At 35.6% G+C, this 21571-nt stretch overlaps 1 protein-coding gene across 6 annotated transcripts in view; it reads right to left on the bottom strand.

The window, feature by feature from the left end:
• UBE3A (ubiquitin protein ligase E3A) overlaps positions 1-21571 on the bottom strand; it is a 90694-nt gene that overhangs the window by 30180 nt on the left and 38943 nt on the right. For all 6 annotated transcript variants that reach the window (XM_060293921.1, XM_060293919.1, XM_060293920.1 and 3 more), the window contains one exon: positions 1463-1767. In XM_060293921.1, the coding sequence (XP_060149904.1) occupies positions 1463-1767 (305 nt within the window). The remainder of the gene's footprint in view (positions 1-1462; positions 1768-21571) is intronic.

Genomic DNA, 21571 nt, shown 5'->3' with positions numbered 1-21571 from the left:
AAATTTTAAACTTAAATTCTTATGCAAAAAGAGAGTTTGGGGCAGACTATTCAACACCTGAAACTTTGTAACTAGAGCTAACATATATAATTAACACTCAAAATGAAAGTACTAGTGCAGTTAATATATTTATAATTCCTAGTAAAAATATACTATAGTAAATACAGATGTTGCAGGAAAAAGGGCGCAGGGGGGAAAGAGTGTAGTATGTTGGAAGAAAGTACAATGAACTGCTAAATTATATAAACTTGAGCTTAAACAGTACACAAAGACTGAGGATAATCACCCAATAAGTACCTCTAAAATGAACCACATAGCCAAAAAGAAGATGGGTACGTCCATCCTGCACTATAAACCCCATATGGTTTCCTGCCTTCAACTGTGGCAGCACATCCTACATTCACAGTAACGGCTGTTCTTATGGTGCACACTTGCTGGGGAAATGTGTATAATGCAACTTCCACATTAACATATTGACAACGTTCACTTATTTATCTGGTGTGTGAGCTAATTCATGGAATAGAAATAGTCATGCAATAAGCTGTAATAAAGTTATGAAAACAGCTTTATTATGGAAACAGAGTAGAAGCTATTAACACAATTCCATTTCACTAATTAATTTAAACTTGATTCAAATGACGTTACTGAAAACTTTAGAGGTAGTATCTAACTTCTATATATCCTAAACAAAAAGCTTCCTCTTTTAAAATACAATTACCTCTGGTAGGACTGTCAGTCATTCAAAAATCTGATTAACTTGTTTCTAATACCGATTTGCCTTCACTGGGAAAAAGAAAGCTTGAAGTTTATTAAAAAGAGAAAAAATTTTAAAAGTATTGAAATACAGCATCATTTAGAAAGAAAAATAAGGCTTGGGTAAGGCCACCATTGTTAGGTAATGATTCTTGGCAGTATGAGCGTGCCAAATGCCTGGGAGAAGGTGAGCAGGATATAGGAAGAATACATTAGAAAGAAAAATTGATTATTTCTCAGGTAACTATTAACAACATTTTGCCTTGCCTTCAGAAACAGAAAAAGACCACTAATCAGTCTGCTACTTTCACTGTATAGTGCTCGGGTTCCAAAATGCATGCCAGATATTTAGTCCAGCTATTCCAACATCTAAATGACTTTGTGGCCTAGTTTAGGTTATTAACTACTACTTAATACATTTTTCCTAGTGGAAAATATTTAAAATTTCTAATCAATCCATTAGCAAAGGAACTTTGGGGAATATAATCTGCTTCTAATTAAAGATCATCGGAACAGTAAAACAGAGTGAAATCATTAACTCAACTATTAGTTCTGTCCTCTATCACAATAAAAAATCGATTCCACCATACTATCATGTCCGAAGGTCAAAAATGAGACAAAAAAAGCAAACAGCAACACCTCACACATTTTGAAAATCTCCAATGTGGTTTTCAGTCCAAAATTCTCAATTAAAAATATAACGTCTTACCTTTAAAATCATCTCTTGCTCCTTGTCCATCCTTCTTGTTCATTTTCATGTCAGAGCAGTTGTTAGGGGCACCTTTAGAGTTTTCAAGGTAAGCTGAGCTTGCTCCTTTCTTGGAGGGATGAGGATCACAGAGTTTTGCATTAATCTTATAAAGCTCAAGGGCTTTAATAGCTGCTGCATTGTTATCCATACGACGAAAAGTTGGACAGGAAGCACAAAACTCATTCGTGCAGGCGTCATTTCCACAGCCCTCAGTTAACTGGTGGTAGTAGCGTTCTATTAGATGTTTTGCAGCTGCTCGCTTCCTGTACCAAACATTCAAACAATAAGCACAGTGATTAGTAGAGATCTCAGGTACAAAGCTCAACAGATCATCAACAAGGCAGAAGTTAGTCAAGCACTGAAGTAATAAACCTGCGTATTAAGATGAGGTATAGAAAATGGAGATACACTATTTACACAAAACTTTTAACTGGTGAAATATGTGATACTTATTTCCTAAGACATATGATAAAGAATATCAATGCTTGTCAAAAATCATTGTTTTAATATAATATGCTTTCCTTTGGTTTGGGGCGCAGTGGAGGGGCGCTTGTTTGATGTGCTTCAATTGTTTAGCACCACAGCTGAAAATCACAAATTTTATGACTAAGAGTTTTAGTATTCTATCACTTTAAAAATTAACATTAAGAAAATGAGAGTCTATTTAAAGTATCAATCCAGCTTTCCTTTATATAATCACCATTTTGTTTCAGCAGCCTGTAAATACTTGACTTACAGTTAACATAGAACTTCTATGTGGAACAAAGAAGGACCCCCCCCATTATCTACTATACGGAAGATTTAAAAAGAAATTTATAAATAAAATATCCAAACCTTGTGTTATATTACAAGAAAGTGGCTCAAAACATACAATTTTGAACCCAAAAGGTATCAGTAAACTTCCTCATTAATACCATGTCATAGGAACATGGAATATTTTAAATTCCTTTTAGAGCAAAATCTTATGTTACTCTTACTTTGTGAACATAAAGTATGCGAATTAATGTTCCATTATGGCTCTTCTAGCAGACCTAGCAAGGATATTGAAGAAGGGGTTATTTCATCAAGCAAGAAGCTGGACTAATTTCTATCTCTATGGCTTATTCCAACTCTTAAGATCTATACTTCTACTATTGATGATATGAGATCACCATAACTTGAGTAGTCGACTGGATCCAAAAAAACATAATTCACAGCTATTCCTTTTGTTTCCAAACAGACATGCACGAATAAAAACTACAAATAATCAAAACTATTTAAAAAATAATTTATCTAATTTAATTCTCAAAATGTTCCTACAATGATCTCACAAACATGTAGGACTAAATGGCAAATGGTATTAGAATTTACATCTTGTTAATCATGAGATACATCTTGTTAATCATGAGAAACTGAACAACTTACAAGAAGACAAATAAGAGACACACTAATAAGTCCAATTTTGTCTCAAAAGTAGGACTTTGTCTCTAAACTATCAAGGTAAGTGACAAACAGTAATAACTCAAACACATTCAATTCATTCTGGTGCTGTTTTTCATATGTTCCATGCAAATTTACCACTCAATGCATGCGAACAGAGAAAAAAGAAAAACCCACAAAACACACTTAGATATTTTATTATATGTAGCTATAAACAATTCCACTCCTGAAAATTAAAACGTATTATTTCAGATATATCACTGTGCAAAATACTAAAGTGACAACATGTAAAGAAAGAGAAATATAGAATTTACAAGGCTTATACCATACACTGCTATTCTTCTTCCAAAACGCTATAGCTTTCCCTAGTGAGAATGTAAATAAGTATGTATTTCCTTTCTGGAAGAAAATTATGAACATTTATCAAAAGTCTTAAAAATGAATCAGAGGATGAACCATATGAATCAAAGATCCCATTTTGGGTGAAAATAATTGGACAATTTTGTTTCTACAAAACCTGGAAAAAAAATTGTCATGCCCAAAAATAGATTACTAAAATGAACTGATAACCATTCACACAATGGAATAAACAAAAATTATCAAGATCTGAATTTGGCATAGATCACTAATTGATCTTTTAATTGTAAAAGACTGTTACAAAGTAGTGTCATATGAAGCCATTTTTATTTCAAAGTGTTAACAGTCATTTCCCTGAATAATGTGATTGAATCAGTTTTTTAAATTATTCTATCATTTTGCTTGCAATGCTACTTGTATATTAAAATTAATGAATATGAAAAGGGAAAATGTTAGTGGTTTCAAAACTTCATATACATGATTTGAATGGCCTCAAGGTTTACTAAATTGTCCATATGAGTTTTTAAAGATTAGTTTCAAAAATCAAAATACCAAAACAGTCTAGCTATTTTTCTTATTGTCCTAAAAAAACAAACAAACCAAAAAATACCGGTCATACACATAATGCTTCTGAATGTAATACATAAACAAGTGTGAACATTAAAAACAGAACAAGACTGAGAAATCAGAAAACCGGCTTTAAGAATCAAAGTAGCTGTACTATCTGAACAACTCTGGGCCTAAGTTTCCCATCTTTAAGACTCCTTTCAGTTCTAAATCTGTTAATAGGGAGGTGAGCAAGGAACTATAATTTGTTGAATGCCTGGTAACATACTGGACACACTGCAAGGGACTTTCACATAGGTTATCTCATCTGAATCCCATGACTTTGAGGATGATCTTCAGGCCACAGCCAAAAAAGGAGACAGAACTGAAAGAGTCAAATCACGTATCCAAGGTCGCACAAAGGAAAGTGCAGAACTAGGATGAGAGCAGGAGTCCAGAGGTCTTCCAGCTTCAGAGTGTAAGTCGTTTCTACTATATTGTCTTACAGGTGATACATTTCAAAATAATTCTTAACAATAGTAGTACTAAAAACTTTTATGGAAAAAAAATCCCATAAATAATGTGTAATTGAAAAAAGTAAAATGCCTTCTGAAAAATCATAATTTGAATCTCAAATTTATGCATACCTGGTATCACACAAGAACACAGTTTCCTGAAGAACAGGTAGCACTATATTCTGTAAATTTAATATATTTATAATTTGTTGAAGACCTACGTGCTAGGCTTACAGATGTTCTTGCTTTAGACGACAATAAACCCTAGAAGTTAAAAGTTCACACTCTGAGGCCAGATTGCCCAAGTTCACATGCTGGCTCTGCCACTTAATAACTATGTCACCTTGAATGAGTTTACTTAACTTCCTGTGTCTCAGTTTCCTCATCTTAAAAATGATGGCATACAGAAGAATTATTATGGCTGTGAGAGAATTAAATGAGTTAATATATAATAAAGTGCTTAGAACACTGCATGGCACATAGTAATTATGGCACATAGTTAGCCACCATTATTGTTACAATTTTTATTAGCATCCTCACAAGTCTATGATTAGCTATATTAACCTGCATTCTGCTGATGCTCAGAGCTGCTACCTAACAAGTTACATATCTAGTAAGAGATCTGAACCCAGGTTTGACTCAAAACTTGGGCTTTTAATACCACTAAGGGTAGATTTAATATAAAAGTAGGCCCCTCTATTTGATCTGCTTTGCTGCCCCAAGACTTAGAAACGGCAGCTAGACTGATGAAACAGGACTGAAAGGAGGCCAAGACAGAACCTCCATGTTATTAGTGGAATCAACCACACCAAGTATTTTTCTTCTTTCCTCACTTCAGTGACACCTTGAACTACCTGTATATAATTCTGTATCCCCATCTAATTTAGAGCACATAAAAAAGCTCTACATTGGGAATGTGTACACTAATAATGACATTTTGGTAAATAACCTGTACAAGGTTAATCCCTATACATCAAGTTGCCAAATCATAGCTTATGGACCAAATCTAGCATGCCACCTATTTTTTTATAGCTTGTTTGGTTTTTAAATTTTAAATGGTTGAAAAAGTCAGTAAAAGAATAACATTTTGTGACATGTAAAAATTACACGAAATTCAAATTTTAGCATCCACAAAGTCTTACTAGAACATAGCCAAGCTCATTCATTTACATACTGTCTACTGCTGTTTTCACATTACAACAGCAGAGTTGAGTAGTTTTAACAGAGACTGTACAGCCTGCAGAGCCTAAAATAAATACCACCTGGCCTTTACAGAAAAAATTTCCCAACTCTTAATTTAGAGACTGTGCTTTCTGCCCTCCAGTGACACTTCCATCCAATCGCATGGCCTCCTACTCTTTCTTTTCCCTGAGCAAATCATTTTATGCAGTAAAATGTATAACTCCCTCAAGTATGATTTCAAAAAACAAAGGAGAGAGGGAAAAAGAAAGATAAAGAAGAGATGAGGAGAGAAAAAGAAGAAGAAAGTGAAATAGAAAAAAGGAAAGAAATGAAGAGACATCTTTTCCCAATGGGGTCCCCTTTAGTGACACCTTATCTGTCATTCAAAACTACCCCAAGAGGGGCTATGGCTAACTTTCTATAATTTCCTCACATCTCACTGCCTTTTCTTCTGTGTAAAAAACAAACCAAGTATTATACTTTATAATATACTGATTTTTTATAAAGGGATTTTTTCTTATCAAGTCAAGTGACATTTAGTGATAGCGCTCTCAACGCTCTTGAGATTACTTACACATTGAAAACAGGTAATACTTTCCACTGACTTCTTTTACTTCTATGACTGAATCAGTGAGACAGTCCTACAAATAAATGTTCTGTGGAATAATAATATAGAGAGCCAGAGTTACTCTAGAAAACTTGGCGGAAATCTTTTAAAAATGGTTTCACCTTAGGGGGAAGTGTACTGATGTCAGCAATTAACTTTGAAATGTATGGGGGGGGAGGAAGATGGATTGATAAATAGAAGGGTGGACATATGATAAAGCACTGTAAATATTAAAGGTAGAATGTAGATGACAGGCATATGGCATCAACTGTGCAATTCTTTCAATTTACCTGCATGTTTGGAAGTTTTCGAAGTAAAACACTAGGGGAAAATACTGTTGCCGTATTGTAACTTTTTAGACAGCAGATCAAATGGCAGAGGAAATGGTTTCAGCCATCAGGGGAGGAAAAGGAAAACCAATGTCAACATCATCAATGGTACTAATACCACATTTGCCGACTCTGTTTTTGGAACAGTCCGGTACTTAACAAAAACAAACAAAACCCTATAATAATAATGATAAATACAAGAGTTAAACTCTGACCACATTATACACAGCAACTTAATTTGCCTGTCAAGGACACAAATACTAGGAAAGTATGTTTAATGTTCCTATACCAATGGCAAACCACTGGAATCAGAACCACTGAAACAGCTGCCAACAATATAAGAGATGTTAGTGGAAAATGATCTTAAATTGAACTTAGTAGGAAGTTGGAAAATAAACAATGAATACAAGAACAAAGAAAATGAAGAAGTAAAAATAGTAACTGTCAGGGGACTTCCCTGGCAGTCGAGTGACTAAGACCCCGAGCTCCCAACACAGAGGGCACAGGTTTGATCCCTAGTCAGGGAACTAAAGATCTCACATGTTGCATGGCATGGCCAAAAAAAAAAAAGCAACTGTCAGAAAGTGAAGATGTATCAGTGAACAGTGAGCAAACAAGACTGTTAATTATAATACAAAACGACAAAACTTAAAAGAAATATTAACTGTGACGTGCAACCTAAGAACTATTGGTGGAGGAAGTACAGAATAATGAAAGGAGATTAAAAGGCAAAGATCAAAAGAACATGTGAACGTTAAGTAGAGGGGCTTTAATTGAAAATGAAGTCAAATGAAGACGTGAGGAATCAAGAAGCCAGAGATAAAACAGAAAAGGGCCCAAGGCTTATATAATCAGTCTATAAAGCTAATAACCACTGCTTACTAGCCTCAAAGAAAGTAGAACACCTTTGTTCCTTCTAGGATGTTGCCTTTGTAAATCCTCCACCCCTTCCCCAAAGTTTTATTTAACATAAAAAAATTTTAAGAACGACCAATGTCATCCTAGATAGTATTAGGCCTTACAGAAATAGATCCGACCAAAAATACATCTGTGACACAGCCATGATCAGGTTTATGGCTGGGTCTATTACAATGGATTTGAGTGAATTATTAGATTATTTCAATTGTGAACTCATTATTACCATGATCCAAGCAACAAGCCATTAACTATAGAATAAGATACAGTTTTCACAAAAAAAGTTTTTATTTAAATTGGTATTTTTTTTACTGTTAGAAATATGTTTACTGTAATAACTCCTGAGTATTCTTTTATTGAGGCTTATAATCTCAATGCCTAGAGAGTTCATTATACAGTAAACACAACTGTACAACTAAATATTTATACAAAATTACTCACCTTAAAAAAACTTTTTGTTTTTTAAAACAGTGTGACATTTTAGAGTGAAGAATAAACAAAATAAAAAATATATCCATCCACCTCCCTCCAATTAAGATCCTAAAGGGAAAGGAATACAAAGTACACGTTGGCATTAGTGTAGAGCAACTACTAATTCTCTGTGATGATCATGAAATATGGTCTTTGATTTTTATTTCTGATTCAAAGACAATCAAGACAAAACTTGTACCTTGACTAATTATACACTTGAGTGTCTACCATGGATCAGGCAATATGCTGTAAATTCTGTGATAAAGATCTGGTTGGCAGACTATTCTGCATTCTAGATAACTGGATCACTCTTATAAAATAATCTTTTCTAGGAGGTTAGGGAGCTAAGAAAACCTTGGAGTTATTAAAAAACTTAGTAACTTTTATAAATATTGTTGAGAAACACCTAGAGTTCTTTCAGTGTTAGGGTGAGAAAATTCTTAAGACTTAACTTTGAATTTATACTAAAGATTCAATACACATCAAAGTTAGCTTTGTATAGGTGATAAATGAGCTTATAGGTGCATTCCTATCAACTGAACTGTAGAATTACTACATTTATCTGAACAAAGATAAAAAAAAAAACTAACCAGCCAACCAGAAAGGACAGCAGGATGGAGAAAAAAGAAGCACCAGAACTGATTCCCCCACAGAAACTCTGACTTATATGTGATCCCAAAACCTTTTAGGAAACCTCCAAAATCAATTAGAAAGTTGCAGTACCTCAAGCAAGCTCAAAGCCTAAACCAGCCAGAAATGTGTAAGAAAAGTTGTTTCATATCAATTGCCTCAACCCCTCCTCAAACTGGCACAGTTCACAATAGTGATGAAAAGCCCAACTTGCAGCATCACCCTTGGGAACAGAAAAAAAAAAGAGAAGAATTATGTCCAACATTCTCAAGGGGGCTGCCCAAAGAACTATTTTCTGTCTTGCCTAACTCAGAAAACTGATGGAACTAGCATACACTGGATGCCTAGGGAAAACAAAAGACAGTTCTCTGGCTTGCTCAGAGAACCGTAAGTGCTACAGAAAGACACAAGAGAAGGCAAAATACTATAAGCTCTTGAAAAAACACCAATAAACCTCTTCAATTGGGAAATTACAAGCACAAGTCCAGAGAAGATGCACTCCCTACAAGGTTTTAGAGGTACCAAGAATCTCTAGCTAGGCTGAATGATGGTGATCTTCCCCTCTATGAAGCCAGACCATAAAGACTGGGAGAGAAGCTGTTTTCCAAATGCAAAATCCACATCAATAACAACAAAAAAAATAAGGCACATAAAAAAACAGGGAATCATGACACAGTCAAATGAACAAAATAAAGTTCTAGAAAATGACCTAAAGAAACAGAGCTGTGTGAATTAAATGACAAAAAATTCAGCCTAATTGCTTTAAAGAAACTCACAGTACTACAAGAGAACACAGAGAAAAATAGATGAAATCATGATGCATGAACAAATGAGAATATCAAAAAATATATATATAAAGAACCAAAGATTCTAGAGTTGAAGAATACAATAAATGAACTGAAAAATTCTCAAGAGGTAATGGCAGATTTGATCAAGCAAAAGAAAAGAATCAATGAACCTGATGGGCGGGTCTTTGAAATTCTTGAGTCAGAAGAAAAAAAGAAAAGAAAAGAAAAAGAAAAATGAAGAAAGCCTAAGGGACTTATGGGACATCATCAAGATGACTAATATATGCATTAGGGGAATACCAGCAAGAGAAGAGAGAATGAAGCAGACAGCTTATTTGAAAAAATAATGGCCAAATACCTTCCAAATAGGAGGAAGAAAAAAATGGTATCTAATTTTAAGAGGCTCAAAGGACTCCAACTAGGATGAACCCAAGGAGGCCCATACTAAGATGCATTATAATCAAACTGTCCACAGCCAAAGGTAAAGAAAAATCTTGAAAGCAACAAAATGGAAAATACTGGTCATGTACAAGGAAGCTACCACTAGACTATCAGCAGATTTCTCAGCAGAAACCTTCCACACCAGAAAGGAGTGGGATGACATATTCACAGTGCTGGAAAAAAATACCTTCCAACCAAAACACTATTTACTATCTGGCAAACTGACTTTAAAAATGAAGGAGATATAAAGACCCCCTAGCATAAACAAAACCTGAGATAGTTCACCACCACTAAACCCACCTTACAAAAAATGCAAAAGGGAGTCCTACAACTTGAAACAAAAGGACACAAAACACAACACAAAAGCATATGAAAGTATAAAGCTTTCTGGTAAAGGTAAATTTATAGACAAATACAAAATCCTGTAATATTATAATGGTGGTGAGTAAATCACTTTTAATTCAGGTAGAGAGTTAAAATATAAAAACATTTAAAAAACTCAACTATATGTCAATGGATATGAAATATAAAAAGGTGTGATTTGTGTCATTAACAAAAATGGGAGAGATGTAAAGAAGTAAAGTTTTTGTACACAACTGAAATTGTTATCAGTTTAAAATACTTCATTGCAACTGTAAGATTTTATGTAATTGCCATGGTAACCACAAAGAAAATACCTATAGAAGATGCACAAAAGAAAGGAAGGAATCAAAGCATGTCACTACAAAAAAAAAAAATTAACAAAACACAAAGGAAGGCATCTCAGAGAAAAAGAGGGGGAAAAATAACTACAATATATACAAAAAAACAATTAACAAAATGGCAATAGTAAGTCGTTCCCTATCAGTACTTACTTTAAATGTTAATGGATTAAACTCCCAATCTAAAGACATAGATTGGCTAAATGGATTTAAAAAAGAAAAGACTCAACTATATGTTGTCTACAAAACAGTTACTTTAGATACAAGGACATACACAAGCAGAAAGTGAAAGAACAGAAGAAACATCCTATGCAAATATAACCAAAAGAGGGAAGAGATACATATGATCAGAAAATAAAGAAAATATTTATATATAAGAAAATAAAGTCAAAAACTGTCACAAGAAACAAAGGACACATTATATAATAATAAAAGGGTCAATTCACCAGAAACACACTACGATTATAAATATATATGCAGAGCACTGAAACATACTAAGCAAACATTAACAGCATCAAAGGGAGAAATAGACAGTAACACAATTACAGTAGGACATTTCAGTACCTCACTTTCAATAGTAGATATATCAACCAGACAGAAAATCACTTGGGAAACAGAGGACTTGAACATCATAATAGACCAAATGGACCTAACAGACAAATAAATGACACTCCAACACAACAACAGCAGAATCCACATTTTCTCAGTTGCACATAAAACATTTTCCAGGAAAGAGCACGAGTCTTAACAAAATTTAAGAAGACGGAGATCATACCAAGTATCTTTCCCAACCACAATGGAATGAAGTTAAAAATCAAAATCAAAAGGAAAACTTGAATATCCACAAATTTATGGAAATTAAACAACACAGTCTTGAACAACCAATGAGTCAAAGAAGAAATCAGAAGAAAAATCAGAAAATATCTTGAGACAAACAACAATGAAACACAACATACCAAAATGTATGGGATGCAGCAGAAGCAGTACTGGAGAAGTTTATAGTGGTAAACAGCCACATTAAAAAAGAAAAAAGACCTTGAATCAACAACCTAACTTTAGACCTCAAGGAACCAGAAAAACAGACTAACTCAGAAGAAAGGAAACAAAGATTACAGAGAAATGAAATAGAGCATAGACAAATGAAAAAATAATCAATGACATTAAGAGTTGTTTTTGGAGAATTTCAAGAAAATCAACAAATCATTTGCCAGACCAAGAAAAAAGAGAAATGACTCAAATAACAAAATCAGAAATGAAAGAAGATAAATTATAATTGATGCCACAAAAATAAAAAGAATCATAAGAGACTACTAACAACAAGTATACACCAACAAATTGAATAACCTAGGAAAAAAATGAATATATTTCTACAAAAGCCCAGGATAAGATAGCTTCACTGGAGAATTCTACCAAAGATTTAAAGAAGAATTAACACCAATACTTCTCAAACTCTTCCCAAAAAATGAAGAGAAGGATACATACACTTCCAAACTTACCTATGAGGCCAGCATTACCCTGATACTGAAATGAGACAGAACTACGAGACAAGAAAAATACAGGCCAATATCCCTGATGAATATGGATGCAAAAATCAATAAATTACTAGCAAGTAGAATTTGACAACACCTGAAAAGGATTATATACCATTGCCAGGTGGGATTTATTCCTGGAATGTAAGGATGCTTCATCATATGAAAATCAATCAATGTCATACACCAAATTACCAAACTGAAGGACAAAAATAACATGATCATCTCAACTGATGCAGAAAAAGCATTTGACAAACACCCTTTCATAACAAAAAGTCAAACTAGACACAAAAGGAAATTAGCTCAACATAATAAAGTCCATATAAGCAAAGCCCACAGTCAATATTATACCCAATGGTGTAAAACTGAAAACTTTTCCTCTAACATCAGGAACAAGGGAAGGATGCACACTCTCACCGTTTCTTTTCAACACAGTACTGGCAATCCTAGTCAGAGCATTCAGGCAAGAAAAACAAATGAAGGCATCCAAATAGGAAAGGAAGAAACAAAATTATCTTTGTTCATAGATGACATGAATATGCAGGAAACCATAAAGATCCCACACAAAAAAATGTTAGAATAAATGAATTCAGTAAAGTTGCAGGATACAAAAATCAACTTGCAAAAATCAGTTGTGCTTCTATAAACGAAAAATGAACAATGTGAAAAGGAAATTAAGAAAATATTCCCATTTGCAACAGCATCAAAAATAAAATAATTATGAACAGACTTACCAAGGAGGCAAAAGACTTTTACAGTGAAACTGACAAAAAATTTCTGAAAGAAGCTAAAGACACAAACAAATGGAAAGACACCCTATGTTCATGGACTCAAAGACTTAGTTAATGTTGTTAAAAGGTCCATACTACCCAAAGCAATCTACAGATTCAATTCAATCCCTATTGAAATCCCAATGGCATTTTCTCAGAAACAGAAAAAGAAATCCTAAAATTCATATGGAATCTCAAAGGATCCCAAATAGCAAAACTAATCTTGAGAAAGAAAAACAATGCCAGAGGCCTCACAATTCCTGATTTCAAAACATCTTTACAAAGCTACAGTAATTAAACAGTATGGTACTGGTATAAAGACAAGTCATACATACCAATGGAATACAACAGAGAATACAGAAATAAACTCTTACACATACGGTCAAATGATCTTCAACAAAGATGCCATGCGTACACATGGGAAAGAACAGTCTCTTCAACAAATGGTGCTGAGAAAACTGAATATCCCCAAGCAAAGAATGAAGTTGGACCCTTAACTTATACTATACAATATATAAGTTAATTCAAGATGGATTAAAGACCTAAATATATGACCTGAAACTATGAAACTCCTAGAAGAAAACATAGTGGGATAGTTTCAGGACACTGGATTTGGGTAATGAATTCTTTGACACCAAAAGCATACGCAATGAAAGCAAAAATAGCCAAATGGGACTATATCAAACTTAAAAATAAAAAATATCAAAGGAAACAATCAATAGAGTGAAAAGGCAACCTATGGAATACAATCTATTCAATCTTCTGGGCTCAACAGTCTATGTCAGGAGTACAGGAACCAGAGGGTTGAGGCTGGAAGATAGTAGAGGGGCCAAGGGACATCTCTTAAAGACAAGGAAGGACAGATGGGATGACAGAAAGCAAGTAAGAAAGCACACAAAGTCTGCAACCAGAGGTGGGTGTTTTAATTAAAGGTTTCAGGGGTAAAACAGTTCAGACCTACCTGCCTATGGGAATGGGAAGGAGCAGGAAGCAGAGGTGAAGGTTTTTGAAGATAAAATGGGTGGGGAACTGAGATGTTGTTAGAGGTTACCCATGTAAACAAAGACAGCAGATCTGCAGCAGAGTACAAAAGTATGAGTTCTTCAAAGACTGAGAAAGGCCTGGGAGATAACTAGATAATGAAGAGAGAAGATGACACAGCCAGAAAAGCACAGCCTCAAAGGAACAGGGATTCTTATACTGAGAAAATAACAGAAACAGTCCAGAAGCATTAGTGGAAAAAACGAGTAACAGTGTGTAGGAAACAAAGTCAAGGCTTACAGCACCCTGTATCCAGTAATGCAGAGACTGTTCTCACCAAGTTACCACTTTTCACTCCTTATTTTACTTAACCTTGCTGAGAAATGTAGGCCTTTTGGAAATTGCTGACTGTGGGCTTTCAGGACACTATTTCCTGATTTCCTCCTTTCTCTCTGGCTGTTCTTCAGATACTTCCCTTCCTAATCTAGAAATGCTTATTATACTCCCCAGGGACCAGCCATTAGACACTTTTTCTTTTGTATTTCTCTTCGGACAGTTTCATCTTTCAAGGCTTTAGGAACACCTGATGACTTCCAAATGTCTCCTTCAGTATAGTTCAAACTTTGCTTGAGAAACTAGTACTATTCCAGCTCCTATGGCTATTTCTATATGGGCTCTTTCTTCAAGGAACTTACTGTTTAAAGGGGAAAAAAAACAGAAGATTTTAACATCATAGGGACTCAAGAGGTATGGCAATATAAAGAGAGGCAATTTGACCAAGATGAATCACAAAGGATGACTAGGAACTGACAACACAAAGGGTGGGAAGACTGGTTCAGATAAGAGGGAAATGAGTGAGTGAAGGCAGAAGAGCCTAAGAACATGGTCTTATGACAACTGGAAGCAGTTCAACAGTAAAAAGTTCAAAGAAGGACTCAAAAAATATGAAGAGGCAGGGAGAAGCCACATTATGGGAGACTTTATAAGATATGATAAGAAATTCAGATTTTAGCCAGCAGAGGAGTAATCTTACAAAGGCTAATAACTTTCTCCACATAAAAATTCATGCACATATACTCCATCTGGCAAAAAGTTTCAGAACGTTCACACACTATTCATAAACCACTAGATAAGAACACTTGCAGCAGGAGTCACTAAAGGGTTTTAAGCAGGTCAGTGACTAAGTCAAATCTGCCTTTATGATAATTCCATTTTCTAAACTGGGACCAAAGTTGGCAAAACTGGAGACAGGCAATCGAGTTAAGTGATGACTACTATTATAGACCAGGCAAAGAATGAAGAAGTAGCAGGAAAGAAGAGGAAACTGATGCAAGAAACATTTAAAAGATACTGCTACTACATACTGCTATGTAGGGGCAAATGAGTTGAAACAGCTAATACCTAGGTTTCTAAGATGGACACCTGGGTAGAAGGTAGCGCTACAAGCTGAAATGATAACGATAAACATTCATTAACATACAGTGAGTGGTTTTTGTAAATTATGTCCTTTAATCTTCACAAATTATCCTAAGAGCGAGGATTGTAAACTATTCCCACTAACATTTCTTAAACTTTTTTTAAGGACACGTAAGATATAATGAATAAAATGCAAAATTCACACTGATTCTAAAAACTGCTTCATTGGAGTACTTCAACAAAACAGCAGAATTTTGCTCATTCTGCCTTCTGAGAAGACTCAGTCAGAGGCAGTTCATCTATTCATCCATCCCTACCATGAACCAGAAGCATGTTTCCTTGTATACAAAACAGAATATATAGGTTTCTACAATGCTTTGTGGTAGAAAAGTGGACAGACTATGACTCATGTCACTTCTATGCCTAACACTTTTCATTAGTTCCCATGTCTATCAGGAGAAAACCAGGGACTTTTCAGTAGTGTCAAGGCCTTTCACTATATGGTTCTAGCTTTCTAATTCCAACTACATTTTTCACCACTTCTCTCGTCTCGTAACTCTGTATTCCAGCATAACAGTTCAGAGGATTTGTTCTGCTGTCTTCCTTGGCTCCAGGTCTTAAAAAAGTTTTTCTTCCTGCCTAGAATACTATGATCTCAACATTTATAACTAATCATCCTCAAAGATTCAGCTTAGTTATCATTTCCAGGATCACGACTGCTGCTCCCACAGTAACCTGTACCTACTCTCAGTACACCTTATAATAACTGCCTATTAATTACATGGTAAGCTCCCTGAGACACATGATCCGGTAATTTATTTATTAATAAATTAATAAATAACCCAGTGAATTTCAGAGCCTCAATGAGGAGTCTTCAATTTCTCTCCTGATACTGTCTAGATAACAGTGTCAATTAACTCTATCTTTTTCTAGTACTTAACCATAAAGGGAAACAGATGTCAGGATACCTCCCAGTTTCTTAGGTATATCAGATGCACACAAAAGAATATGCAAAGGCTCAGTGTGAAGAAGAACGTGCTATCAGAACCCATAGGAGAGAAACCTGAAAACAGAAGAGCTATCTTTATTTGGTTGAAGAGATTTGTATCTTTTACTTCAGAATGTATTTCAAGATGTTACTTAATCCATAAATGTTTTTATACACATGTAAGTATATTTGAGTTGAAAGTCGTATAGAAATATTTTCTCCCACTCCACATTGAAAACAGCATCCAAGCTATATCTCAACTTCTGATTTCTGGTTCCACAAGTAAGGAGCTAGGAAATCACTTCTCCAATCCAATAACAAGTAAAAAGCTAAAGAGACTAAAAAATCCACAACTCTTCTTGAATCCCTAAGGGAGGGAGAACATAAACTGCAAACTGTTGTCCCTAATACTGAAGAGACAAACACAGTTTTACTGAAGCAGAGATCCACAAGCAGGAATCTGTGACAGGACATGAGACTGAGCATAGGTAAGTCTAGAGTTAAAAACTCTAGGGGGGCCCAGTCACAGGGGAGCCCCCACAGTTCTTATGAGACTTACCCCAAGAAGCTCAAGCAGGTTCTCAAAGCAAGTACTGGGGATAATCCTCTCATACTTCCAACAGGGATAGGAGAAAAGAACCATTTTGAGACACACCAGAGCCCTCTATTCTTCTTACCAAGGCCTGTCCTCAAGCAAACTAGTTTACCAGAGCCTACCCTGATGGGATATTATCAAATGCTTCCTTTCCCCTTATATCTCACTATCACATTACTAAAGCCCTATTTATAGCAATTCCTTTACTTGGGAAATCATGTGCAGCTATTAAGAAAAAATTACAAAGCATACTAAAAGGCAAAAAACACTATTTGCAACCACAGAGCAAGCATAAGAACTAGAAATGGCAGGGATGTTGGAATTAACACACCAGAAATTTAAACCAACTAAGGGCTAGTTAATATATAATTTACTAGTTTTAATGAATAAAGTGGACAGCATGTAGGAACAGATGAACAATGTAAACAGAGAGATGGATATCCTAAGAAAGAACTAAAACAAACAAACCTGGAGATCAAAAACACTGAAACAGAATTCAAAAATGTCTTTTATGGGCTTAATAGTAGACTGGAGACAACTTTTCTCAGTAGACTGAGAAAAGACTCTCTGAACTTGAAGATATATCAATACAATCACCAAAAACTGAAAAGCAAACAGAGCAAAGACTAACAAACACAAAACTGACTATCTAAGGACTGTGGGACAACTATAAAAAGTGTAGCATACACATACAAGGGATACCAGAAAAAGAAAAGACCATCAGAAATACTTGAAACAATGACTGAGAATGTCCCCAAATTAATATCAGACACCAAACAACAGATCCAGGAAGCTCAGAAAACACCAAGCAGGATAAATGCCCCCCCAAAAACCCTACACTTAGGCATATCATTTTCAGACTATAGATAATCAAAGGTAAAGAAAAAATTCTGAAAGAAGCCAGAGGAGGGAAACTCCTTACCTACAGAAGATCAAAAATAAGAATTACATCTGACTTCTCCTCAGAAACTATGAAAGGAGAGTGAAATGAAATATATAGAGTATTAAGGAGGAAAAAAGAAAGAAAAAAAAACCAACTTAGGGCTCCCCTGGTGGCACGGTGGTTGAGAGTCCGCCTGCCGATGCAGGGGACGTGGGTTCGTGCCCCGGTCTGGGAAGATCCCACATGCCGTGGAGCAGTTAGGCCATGTAGGCCCGTGAGCCATGGCCGCTGAGCCTGCGTGTCCGGAGCCTGTGCTCCGCAACGGGAGAGGCCACAAGAGTGAGAGGCCTGCGTAGCTCAAAAAACAAAAAACAAAAAACACCAACTTAGAATTCTGTACCCTGTGAAATTCTTCTTTAAATGTGAGGAAGAAATGAAGACTCAGACAGATAAAAATTCAGGGAATTTGTTGTCAGTAGACCAGCCTTCTTGTTACAAGAAGTTCTCTAGAGAGAAGGAAAATGATACAGGATCAGAACCTCAAATTTACATAAAGAAGGAAGAGCACTGTAAAAGAAATAAGTGGAAAGTAAAGTAAAACCTTTTATTTTTCTTTATCTTAACTGACCTATCAGGTAACAGTTTGTTCAAAATAATACCACCATGTATTTGGTTACGAATACTTATGTGTGTGTACATATATGTGTGTGTACATATATGCTCATATATCTGTATATATATGCTTATATATGTATTTATGTGTATGTATGCTATTATCCAAGTGAAATGTATGACCGCAATGATACAAAGAATAGGAGGGAGGAATTAGGGTTATTTTGTTATTACAAGGTACTCACACTCCCTGTAATGTGATATAGCATTATTTGAAAGTGGACTAAGAGTAGATGTAAATGCAAACTCTATGACATCCACTAAATAAAGTAAAAATGTAGGATAACTGATATGCTAACAAAGGAGAAAAAATGGAATCATATAATATGCTCAAGTAAAAACCACAAAAGGCAGAAAAAGAATAGAAGACAAAAATAGGAACAAAAAACAAGGGCAACAAATAGAAAATAGTAACAAACATGTTAGATATTAAACCAACTGTATCAATAATCAGTTTAAACATTAACGGTCTAAATGCACCAATTAAAAGAGATGTCAGAGTGGATCAAAAAATAAGACCCAACTATATGTTTTCTATACTTCAAATATAAAGACACATATAAATTTAAAAAGATAGAAAAAATATATGCCATGCTAACAATAATCAAAAGAAAGCAGGAGTAGCTATATTAACTTCAGCCAGAGGGCTTCCCTGGTGGCGCAGTGGTTAAGAATCCACCTGCCGATGCAGGGGACACGGGCTCGATCCCTGGTCTGGGAAGATCCCACATGCTGCGGAGCCACTAAGCCCGTGTGCCACAACTACTGAGCTTGTGCTCTAGAGCCCGCAAGCCACAACTACTGAGCCCGCGTACTGCAACTACTGAAGCCCGTGCGCCTAGAGCCTGTGCTCTGCAACAAGAGAAGCCACCACAATGAGAAGCCTGTGCACTGCAACGAAGAGCAGCCCCCACTCACCGCAACTAGAGAAAAGACCATGCACAGCAACGAAGACCCAATGCAGCCAAAAATAATATAAAATAAATAATTTCAGCCAGAGCAGATTTCAAAGCAAAGTAGTTATCAGGGTTAAAAAAGGGGCATTACATAATGCGAAATGGGTCAGTTCTCCAAGAAGATATTATAATCCTTCATGTGTATGCCCCTAACAACAGAGCATCAAATTACATGAGGCAAAAAGTGATAGAACTGCAAGGAAAAACAGATGAATCCACTACCATAGTTGGAGACTTCAATACCTCTCTATCAGGAATGGGCAGATCTAGCAGGCAGAAAATCATTAAGGACACAGATGACTCAATAGCACCATCAAACAACTGGATATAATCGACATCTCTGGACTACTTCATCCAACAACAGATTACACATTCTTCTCAAACTCACATGGAACATTCACCAAGACAGACCACATTCTGGGCCAAAAAACACACCTTAACACATTTAAAAGAACAGAAATCATACAATGTCTACATTCAGACTACAACGGAATTAAACTAGAAATCAGTAACAGAAATATAACTGGAAAATCTCAAAATATGTGGAGATTAAACAACACATTTCTAAGTAACACAAGTCAAAGAAAAAAATCACAAGAGAAACTAAAAAATATTTTGAAATAAACACAACTCATCAAAATTTGTGAGATGCAGTGAAAGCAGTGCTTTACAGGGAACTCATAACATTAAATGCATTTATTAGGAAAGAAGATCTTAAAAAAAAAATCAATCATCTAAGCTCCCACCTTAGTAAACTAGAATAAAGAGCAAATTAAATCCAAAGTAAGCAGAAGAAATAATAAAAGTTAGAGCAGAAATCAATGAAATTGAAAAAAGGAAATCCACAGAGAAAAACCAAAATCTGGTTCTTTGAAAAGATCAATAATAAAACTGGTAATCCTCTAACCAGGCTAATTAAGGAAAAGAGAAGGCACACAAATTATTAATATCAGAAATGAAAGAGGGCACATTGCTACAAATCACATGGACATTAAAAAAACAATAAAGGAGTACTATGAACAATTCTATGCCCACGAAATTGATAACCTAGATGCAATGGACCAATTCCTTGAAAGACACAGTCTGTCAAAACTCACAAGAAACAGACAACCTGAGTAGGCCTATATCTATTAAAGATATTAAATCAATTAAAAAATAACCTTCCAGGGTTTCCCTGGTGGCGCAGTGGTTGAGAGTCCGCCTGCCGATGCAGGGGACGCGGGTTCGTGTCACGGTCCGGGAAGATCCCACATGCCGCGGAGTGGCTGGGCCCGTGAGCCATGCCCGCTGAGCCTGTGCTCCACAACGGGAGAGGCCACAACAGTGAGAGGCCCGCGTAAAGCAAAAAAAATAAAAAAATTAAAAAAATAACCTTCCAAAACAGAAAGCACCACTACCAGAAGGGTTTAACAAAAATTTAAGGAAGAAACTATACCAATTCTCTACAATCTCTTTCAGAGGACACAAGTTATATCACCATAGTCTACTCTGATAAAAGGCTTACTTCTCCCATGATATAATGCATGTACAGTACTGAGCACTATGGCTTGTCGTATGGTAAGTGCTCAAGAAGATGTTATTACCCAAGTTCTGTAGGCTATGTACATATATCAGTTTATTTATATTTAACTGATCCTAGAATATTCTTCCTACATTTCTACAAGGGAATTGAAAAGGTAGAAATAAACATTTTACATAAATGTAGTCATTTCACTCTTTCACATAATAAATACTTACTACCTCTTGTATGCCCGGCACTCTCATTAGGCTTCCAGGCTACTGACAGTATTAAATGAGCCAGACAACAAAGAAATCAATAGGAAACCAGTCAGATGACATTAAATCCCATGAAGATAAATACAGCACAGAAAGGGGCACAGGGAAGACAGAGCATGACCATTCTTTGAAGAAAGTTGGTCAAGGAAGGCCTCTCTGATAAGGTATCATTTAAGAGCTCTAAAGCAAGTAAGAAAGGAGGCCATGTGGATATCACAGAGAAGGGTCACAGAAAACAGGCACAAATCTTAAGAACACCAAAACATTAAGGGCAAGAGCATAAAGCCAGTGTAGACAAAAATGGTCAAGAGAAAATGGAAAGGTCACAGAAGTGAAAGGAAGTTCATACAGGGCCTTGTAGATCCTTTGATTTTACTCTGAGAGAGACGGGAAGCCTTTGAAAGGTTTTGAGTATAAGCAACATGGTTTAACTTCGATCTTAAAAAAGATCACTCTGGCTGCTACACAGAAAATACCTTGGTAAGGGGTAAGTATGGAAGCAGCAAGACTACTGGGAAACAACTTCATTCTTTTGGCAAATGATGGCTTTAATCAGAGTGGTTGAGGTGGAAATGGTGTTTAAAAAAAAAAAGTTGTTGA

Source organism: Globicephala melas, chromosome 2, assembly GCF_963455315.2.
Source record: "Globicephala melas chromosome 2, mGloMel1.2, whole genome shotgun sequence".
Taxonomy (NCBI): domain Eukaryota; kingdom Metazoa; phylum Chordata; class Mammalia; order Artiodactyla; family Delphinidae; genus Globicephala; species Globicephala melas.
Note: the sequence above shows the minus strand (reverse complement) of the source record. Positions and strands in the feature narration are given on the sequence as shown.